This window comes from Salvelinus alpinus, chromosome 39 (genome assembly GCF_045679555.1).
Source record: "Salvelinus alpinus chromosome 39, SLU_Salpinus.1, whole genome shotgun sequence".
NCBI lineage: Eukaryota > Metazoa > Chordata > Actinopteri > Salmoniformes > Salmonidae > Salvelinus > Salvelinus alpinus.
In genome coordinates, this window is record NC_092124.1 from 9739080 (window position 1) to 9747938 (window position 8859).

General features: G+C 50.8%; 1 protein-coding gene across 9 annotated transcripts in view; it reads right to left on the reverse strand.

The window, feature by feature from the left end:
- Positions 1-8859, reverse strand: part of LOC139566926 (teneurin-3) — a 248776-nt gene that overhangs the window by 121482 nt on the left and 118435 nt on the right. For all 9 annotated transcript variants that reach the window (XM_071388307.1, XM_071388305.1, XM_071388304.1 and 6 more), the window contains one exon: positions 597-716. In XM_071388307.1, coding sequence (XP_071244408.1) covers positions 597-716 — 120 coding nt within the window. The remainder of the gene's footprint in view (positions 1-596; positions 717-8859) is intronic.

Here is an 8859-nt window from a genome sequence, read left to right on the forward strand (position 1 = left end):
CTATCTTTAGACAAAGCAATGTGAGGACATTCACACTTTAGGAAGCTCTTTCTCTAGTGCTTCAGTGCAATGTTTAGTGAATAGATCAAAGCAGACCTCATGCAGATGTGAGAGGTGGTTTATCCCACTGGCTCTGCATTCTCCTTGGGTTTCTCCATACAGACACAAGCCCACCCACACAGCCACCATATAAACAGCACTAAAAGAAAGAGCTATAGGGTGGCAGGTAGCCTATCGGTAAAGAGCGCTGGCCCAGTAACCGATAGGTTGCTAGTTCGAATCCCCAAGCAGACTAGTTGAAAAATCTGCCAATGTGCTCTTGAGCAAGGCACTTGAGCAAGGCACCCTAATAGCTCCTGTAAGTCGCTCTGGATAAGAGCCTCTGTAAATGACTATGTCAAATGTGAGAGGTACAGTATAACCTTGTCAGTGGGGTTAAACACTGTGTTTCTATGTGGTCAGATCACTGCCCTCTCTCCTAATACTGGGACTTAGCATATCAATACTGGCCCTTTGAAGCCTCTGGCCACTACGCACACACGGCCCAATGTGCGCATGTGTGTGTGTGCGCGCGCGTGTGTGTTCTAGCCTCTTACCGTTATCAGCAGACAGTGCGGTGATGGTGTTGGGTGTGGTGTCTGACCTCCCCTGACCGTTCTCAAAGCCGTAGCCCTCTGTCTCCTGCATCTGCCAGTTCAGACCAAACAGATGCATGGCTACAGTAGGGGGAGAGAGAGAAAAGATGCTTGTTACTCTCAGTGGCCGAGGGCTTAACAACACACACACACACACACACCACAGTTTACCTAGTGGCGAGTCAGAGATGGGATGCATAATCGAACTCTATCAGATAAAAAGACAACAGGAGAAATATCCCTCCATTGATTATGGTTTGGGTTCTAACAAGCTCTTGGATTGGCCGGACCCTTCAGGGTGTGTATATATCTGAACCTGTGTGTGTGTGTGTGTGTGTGTGTGTGTGTGTGTGTGTGTGTGTGTGTGTGTGTGTGTGTGTGTGTGTGTGTGTGTGTGTGTGTGTAGGAGGTGAGTTGGGAGTTGTAGAGAGAGAATCTGTCAAAATAAGAGCAGGTATTGTTTGAAAACTCCAATATGTTAACCTGAGCCCTGAGAGGAGGGAGGGAGAGATGGAGGGAACTGGAGAGAGGAAGAGATGGAGAAAGGGAGCTGGAGAGAGGGAGAGATGGAGGGAGGAAGAGATGGAGAAAGGAATCTGGAGTGAGGGAGAGATGGAGGGAGAGATGGAGGGAACTGGAGAGAGGAAGAGATGGAGAAAGGGAGCTGGAGAGAGGGAGAGATGGAGGGAGGAAGAGATGGAGAAAGGGAGCTGGAGAGAGGGAGAGATGGAGGGAGGAAGAGATGGAGAAAGGAATCTGGAGTGAGGGAGAGATGGAGGGAGAGATGGAGGGAGGAATCTGGAGAGAGGGAGAGATGGAGGGAGGGATCTGGAGAGAGGGAGAGATGGAGGGAGGGATCTGGAGAGAGGGAGAGATGGAGGGAGGTATCTGGAGAGAGGGAGAGATGGAGGGAGGGATCTGGAGAGAGGGAGAGATGGAGGGAGGGATCTGGAGAGAGGGAGAGATGGAGGGAGGGATCTGGAGTTTAGCGCATTAGCATCAACAACAACAACCATTAGCATCAAGCCGGCCCTCTGGCTGGATATAATTCAATCCCACACCTTTCTCTCTCCTTCCCTCTCTCTCCCCCCTCCTCTCCATTTCGCTCTCTCTCTGGGTGCTTTTGCGAGAAGCCACACTAAGAGTGAGGAGACACGCGAGAGGAGACAGTTTCTAGTTTTTAACACTGTTTCAGCGTCTGGAGCCGTCATGGCTGCCGAGGGCTTTAGTAGGAGCCAGACATGATGGAGGCCTGAGGACTGTGACTCAGAGAGTACTGGAGGGCCAGTAGCAAGTCTGGTGAGAATGACTGTTTAGTACAAACAACACACACACACACACACACGTGTCCTGTGTGTGTGTGTCCTGTGTGAGTAATAAGCCTGCCTGGCTGCACACTCTAGCTCTAATGAGGGGAGTTTAGGCGTGCACACAGCCCCCTGTTGATTTCTACCTGAACACACACTCACAGCCCCCTGTTGATTTCTACCTGAACACACACTCACAACCACCTATAAATCACTATGAAAGTAGGGGATGTTGCTGCATACTGGCTCTGTGTGGTGGGGAGTATGTGTGTGTGTGTGTGTTCTGTATAAGTGTGTGTATTTGTGGGTGTGTGTGAGCTGGATCTAGGACATCTAGACGTTATAGCTGGAGGAAATGGAAGCGACAGAGAGGGAGAGTAAGGGACAGAGAGAGGTCAAATGGTGGAGAGAGAGAGGTAGAGAGAGTGAGGGGAAGAAGAGAGGTAGAGAGAGTGAGGGGAAGAAGAGAGGTAGAGAGAGTGAGGGGGGAAAGAGAGGTGGAGAGAAGAGGGAGAATGTGTAGGGTAAGCTGAGGGAATCCTCTAGCAATTAGGGCCCGGAGGCCAGAGCGTTTCCAACCAGAGCCCACCCACAGTTCAAACAAGCCTCCTCCCTCTCTCTCTCTTTCTCTCATTAAATTAGAGTGGTATGGTGCTGGGGAGGGCCTCCTGCGGTGGGCAGGACTAGAGGGTCATGGGAGAGAAGTTGGCGGATCGACACCAAGCGCTGCCAGAGTGGAGCATGCTGGGAGGCTTAAGGCTCCTCAGGACAACCCTCAGACAACCTTTACACAACCACAAGACAACCGTTAAACAATGTTGAGCTATCCATCTCTGAGCCAGGTTCACCATAACAGCATCAAAACCCTTGAGCTTGAATCAAACACTAGTCTCTGGACCTCTGAGAGCGAGAGAGGGGGAGAGAGAAGACATATAGAGATAGATCGAGAGCAAGGGGAACATTGGAAGACCAGACGGACAAAGAGAGCCAGGTGTGGAGGTGGATGGATATTGGAGTCTTCAAAGCATTTCTATTTGTTAAAAGGTCAACCTTTTCAGACTGAGAAGAAGTCACGAGGCTGGAAGAGCTCTCATTTAGCAGCACTTTCTTTAGAAAGACAACCATTAGGCATCCGTCTACACTTTCATTCACTTTGCTTTCCGAATGTTCATTGTAATACAGAATGCCACTACTTAGATCATGATAGTTTACATATCTGTACAAAATGTGCAAAATGGATGCAAATCCACCCCCAGATATACAAGTCTGCTGTTGCATGTCCGCTGTAATATCATTCTGGATTTTTCGATCCATCTGTGAAGCAGTAACCGAAGCGGCGGATTGGACAGTGAGGAGTCAGACAGAATGTTCTGGTGCTTACCTCTCTTAGAGGCTTTGATTTACAATATTAACAGGTGCAGGACTAATTGGCCAAGAAACTTTGTACAGAAAATAACAAACAGGACGTTGACAAAGACTTGAATAAATCAAACACATTCTCAGTGGAAACCATTCCGGCAACAACTCACTGTCTAGAACACAACTCAGGTATAACTCTACTGTAGCCAACCTGCTACTGCCCAGCCTGCACTCCCCCAGGTATAACTCTACTCTAGCCAACCTGCTACCTGCCCAGCCTGCTCTCCCCCGGGTATAACTCTACTCTAGCCAACCTGTTACCTACCCAGCCTGCACTCTCCCAGGTATAACTCTACTCTAGCCAACCTGCTACCTGCCCAGCCTGCTCTCCCCCAGGTATAACTCTACTGTAGCCAACCTGCTACTGCCCAGCCTGCTCTCCTCCAGGTATAACTCTACTGTAGCCAACCTGCTACTGCCCAGCCTGCTCTCCTCCAGGTATAACTCTACTGTAGCCAACCTGCTACTGCCCAGCCTGCTCTCCCCCAGGTATAACTCTACTCTAGCCAACCTGCTACCTGCCCAGCCTGCACTCTCCCAGGTATAACTCTACTCTAGCCAACCTGCTACCTGCCCAGCCTGCTCTCCCCCGGGTATAACTCTACTCTAGCCAACCTGTTACCTACCCAGCCTGCACTCTCCCAGGTATAACTCTACTCTAGCCAACCTGCTACCTGCCCAGCCTGCTCTCCCCCAGGTATAACTCTACTGTAGCCAACCTGCTACTGCCCAGCCTGCTCTCCTCCAGGTATAACTCTACTGTAGCCAACCTGCTACTGCCCAGCCTGCTCTCCTCCAGGTATAACTCTACTGTAGCCAACCTGCTACTGCCCAGCCTGCTCTCCCCCAGGTATAACTCTACTCTAGCCAACCTGTTACCTGCCCAGCCTGCTCTCCCCCAGGTATAACTCTACTCTAGCCAACCTGCTACCTGCCCAGCCTGCACTCTCCCAGGTATAACTCTACTCTAGCCAACCTGCTACCTGCCCAGCCTGCTCTCTCCCAGGTATAACTCTACTCTAGCCAACCTGTTACCTGCCCAGCCTGCTCTCCCCCAGGTATAACTCTACTCTAGCCAACCTGCTACCTGCCCAGCCTGCTCTCTCCCAGGTATAACTCTACTCTAGCCAACCTGTTACCTGCCCAGCCTGCTCTCCCCCAGGTATAACTCTACTCTAGCCAACCTGCTACCTGCCCAGCCTGCTCTCCCCCAGGTATAACTCTACTCTAGCCAACCTGCTACCTGCCCAGCCTGCTCTCCCCCAGGTATAACTCTACTCTAGCCAACCTGTTACCTACCCAGCCTGCACTCTCCCAGGTATAACTCTACTGTAGCCAACCTGCTACCTGCCCAGCCTGCACTCTCCCAGGTATAACTCTACTCTAGCCAACCTGCTACCTGCCCAGCCTGCTCTCTCCCAGGTATAACTCTACTCTAGCCAACCTGTTACCTGCCCAGCCTGCTCTCCCCCAGGTATAACTCTACTCTAGCCAACCTGCTACCTGCCCAGCCTGCTCTCTCCCAGGTATAACTCTACTCTAGCCAACCTGTTACCTGCCCAGCCTGCACTCCCCCAGGTATAACTCTACTCTAGCCAACCTGCTACCTGCCCAGCCTGCTCTCCCCCAGGTATAACTCTACTCTAGCCAACCTGCTACCTGCCCAGCCTGCTCTCCCCCAGGTATAACTCTACTCTAGCCAACCTGTTACCTACCCAGCCTGCACTCTCCCAGGTATAACTCTACTGTAGCCAACCTGCTACCTGCCCAGCCTACTCTCTCCCAGGTATAACTCTACTCTAGCCAACCTGTTACCTGCCCAGCCTGCTCTCCCCCAGGTATAACTCTACTCTAGCCAACCTGCTACCTGCCCAGCCTGCTCTCCCCCAGGTATAACTCTACTCTAGCCAACCTGCTACCTGCCCAGCCTGCTCTCCCCCAGGTATAACTCTACTCTAGCCAACCTGTTACCTGCCCAGCCTGCTCTCCCCCAGGTATAACTCTACTCTAGCCAACCTGCTACCTGCCCAGCCTGCTCTCCCCCAGGTATAACTCTACTCTAGCCAACCTGCTACCTGCCCAGCCTGCACTCTCCCAGGTATAACTCTACTCTAGCCAACCTGTTACCTGCCCAGCCTGCTCTCCTCCAGGTATAACTCTACTCTAGCCAACCTGCTACCTGCCCAGCCTGCTCTCCTCCAGGTATAACTCTACTCTAGCCAACCTGTTACCTACCCAGCCTGCACTCTCCCAGGTATAACTCTACTCTAGCCAACCTGTTACCTGCCCAGCCTGCTCTCCTCCAGGTATAACTCTACTCTAGCCAACCTGTTACCTGCCCAGCCTGCTCTCCTCCAGGTATAACTCTACTCTAGCCAACCTGTTACCTGCCCAGCCTGCTCTCCCCCAGGTATAACTCTACTCTAGCCAACCTGCTACCTGCCCAGCCTGCTCTCTCCCAGGTATAACTCTACTCTAGCCAACCTGCTACCTGCCTAGCCTGCTCTCTCCCAGGTATAACTCTACTCTAGCCAACCTGCTACCTGCCCAGCCTGCACTCTCCCAGGTATAACTCTACTCTAGCCAACCTGTTACCTACCCAGCCTGCTCTCCCCCAGGTATAACTCTACTCTAGCCAACCTGCTACCTGCCCAGCCTGCTCTCCTCCAGGTATAACTCTACTCTAGCCAACCTGTTACCTGCCCAGCCTGCTCTCCCCCAGGTATAACTCTACTCTAGCCAACCTGCTACCTGCCCAGCCTGCTCTCTCCCAGGTATAACTCTACTCTAGCCAACCTGTTACCTGCCCAGCCTGCTCTCTCCCAGGTATAACTCTACTCTAGCCAACCTGCTACCTGCCCAGCCTGCACTCTCCCAGGTATAACTCTACTGTAACCAACCTGCTACCTGCCCAGCCTGCTCTCCTCCAGGTATAACTCTACTCTAGCCAACCTGTTACCTACCCAGCCTGCTCTCTCCCAGGTATAACTCTACTCTATTCAACCTGTTACCTGCCCAGCCTGCTCTCCCCCAGGTATAACTCTACTCTAGCCAACCTGCTACCTACCCAGCCTGCTCTCCCCCAGGTATAACTCTACTCTATTCAACCTGTTACCTACCCAGCCTGCTCTCCCCCAGGTATAACTCTACTCTATTCAACCTGTTACCTACCCAGCCTGCTCTCCCCCAGGTATAACTCTACTCTAGCCAACCTGTTACCTGCCCAGCCTGCTCTCTCCCAGGTATAACTCTACTCTAGCCAACCTGCTACCTGCCCAGCCTGCTCTCCCCCAGGTATAACTCTACTCTAGCCAACCTGTTACCTACCCAGCCTGCTCTCTCCCAGGTATAACTCTACTGTAACCAACCTGTTACCTACCCAGCCTGCTCTCCCCCAGGTATAACTCTACTGTAACCAACCTGTTACCTGCCCAGCCTGCTCTCTCCCAGGTATAACTCTACTCTAGCCAACCTGCTACCTGCCCAGCCTGCTCTCTCCCAGGTATAACTCTACTCTAGCCAACCTGCTACCTGCCCAGCCTGCTCTCCTCCAGGTATAACTCTACTCTAGCCAACCTGTTACCTACCCAGCCCGCTCTCTCCCAGGTATAACTCTACTCTAGCCAACCTGTTACCTACCCAGCCTGCTCTCTCCCAGGTATAACTCTACTCTAGCCAACCTGTTACCTACCCAGCCTGCTCTCTCCCAGGTATAACTCTACTGTAACCAACCTGTTACCTACCCAGCCTGCTCTCCCCCAGGTATAACTCTACTGTAACCAACCTGTTACCTGCCCAGCCTGCACTCTCCCAGGTATAACTCTACTCTAGCCAACCTGCTACCTGCCCAGCCTGCTCTCTCCCAGGTATAACTCTACTGTAACCAACCTGTTACCTGCCCAGCCTGCACTCTCCCAGGTATAACTCTACTCTAGCCAACCTGCTACCTGCCCAGCCTACTCTCTCCCAGGTATAACTCTACTGTAACCAACCTGTTACCTACCCAGCCTGCTCTCTCCCAGGTATAACTCTACTCTAGCCAACCTGCTACCTGCCCAGCCTACTCTCTCCCAGGTATAACTCTACTCTAGCCAACCTGTTACCTACCCAGCCTGCTCTCCCCCAGGTATAACTCTACTCTAGCCAACCTGTTACCTACCCAGCCTGCTCTCTCCCAGGTAAAAGCTAAATAAGTACCTAAGTACTCTTTCCAGGAACTACCTTCAGCTAGGAATGTTCCATCATGACAGCCCCAAAACACATTTCTACCAGAAATGCCTAATTTCCCATGGACATATATCATAAACAACGGTTTTACATAAACACACACACACACTTCAATAACTTGTGCCATAACTTCTACTTTAAGTCACAATACACATTCATGAAGTAATTCACCCCGGCGACAATTCATCACTTTGGTTATTCCCGTCAACCAATACATGTTCCTCGATGACTCGTAGACTAATTTGCCTCATGTGTCATGCACACCGGTGCTTCAGATTAACACACGAGGTAGGTTAAATGATATGATTAAACTCTATCAACACTTAGATTGTAATTCTAATAACATATTTCACATTACTGGAGTATGCACGTTTAAATGGGCAGCTTTATACACGGAAGAAACGTTGTTACCAAGTTACATTGTTTTAGTAAGTGGCGTGCACAACAAACACTGCACTTTGGCGCCTGATGTCAAAGTATTGCTGGCAAACGGAATGCGCTACTCAATCCCACATTGTCTTTGGTTTCCGGACTCTTGACTTTACCTTGAAGAGATACAATAAAGAGTCTTTCTTCAACCAATCATTTGTCTCAGTGTCGTTGTCTACAAGTCATGGACATGAGCACCATGACAGCATCTAACCAAGGTTTCAGTCTAATGCTTCCAAAGCAGGGAAATATGGGATGTCAGTGTTTTCCGGAATGATTCCCAGGGCAGAAATTCTATGAACGAGAAATCAGGCAGGAGAATTATTCCCAAAACTCTGGAGAGATGGGAGATTTGTTAACGGTGCACACGGCTACACCGGGGAGGAGAGCCGATTGAGATTTCGGCCCTTTTTTTCCCGCTGGAGAAAAGCATGTGTGTGTGTATGTGTTTTTTGGTGGTGTGTGTGCATCTGTTGTAGCAGATGGGTCTACGTGGCCCCAGGTGAAGATAGTGAAGAGTGAATGGGAGATAAGGAGAGCTGGTGTGTGAGGGAGAGACAGGTGGGAATTGGCACACACATGTACACAGACACACTCAAACACACACAGATATGGTTATCTGTGCCTCTCTCTCTGTCTGTGTGTGTGTGTATGTGTGTGCGTGCGTGTGTGCGTGTAAGAGCTGTCTGTATATACAGTACGTGTCAATCATAGTACCCACAAGGAGAGAGCAGATGCTTTTGACAGACCATGCTTTCTAGTAGTGTCTAGGAAGGCAAAATGCATGTGTGAGAGAGTGTGCGGGTGTGTGTGTGTGTGTAAGCTACTGATGGTCTGCTCTA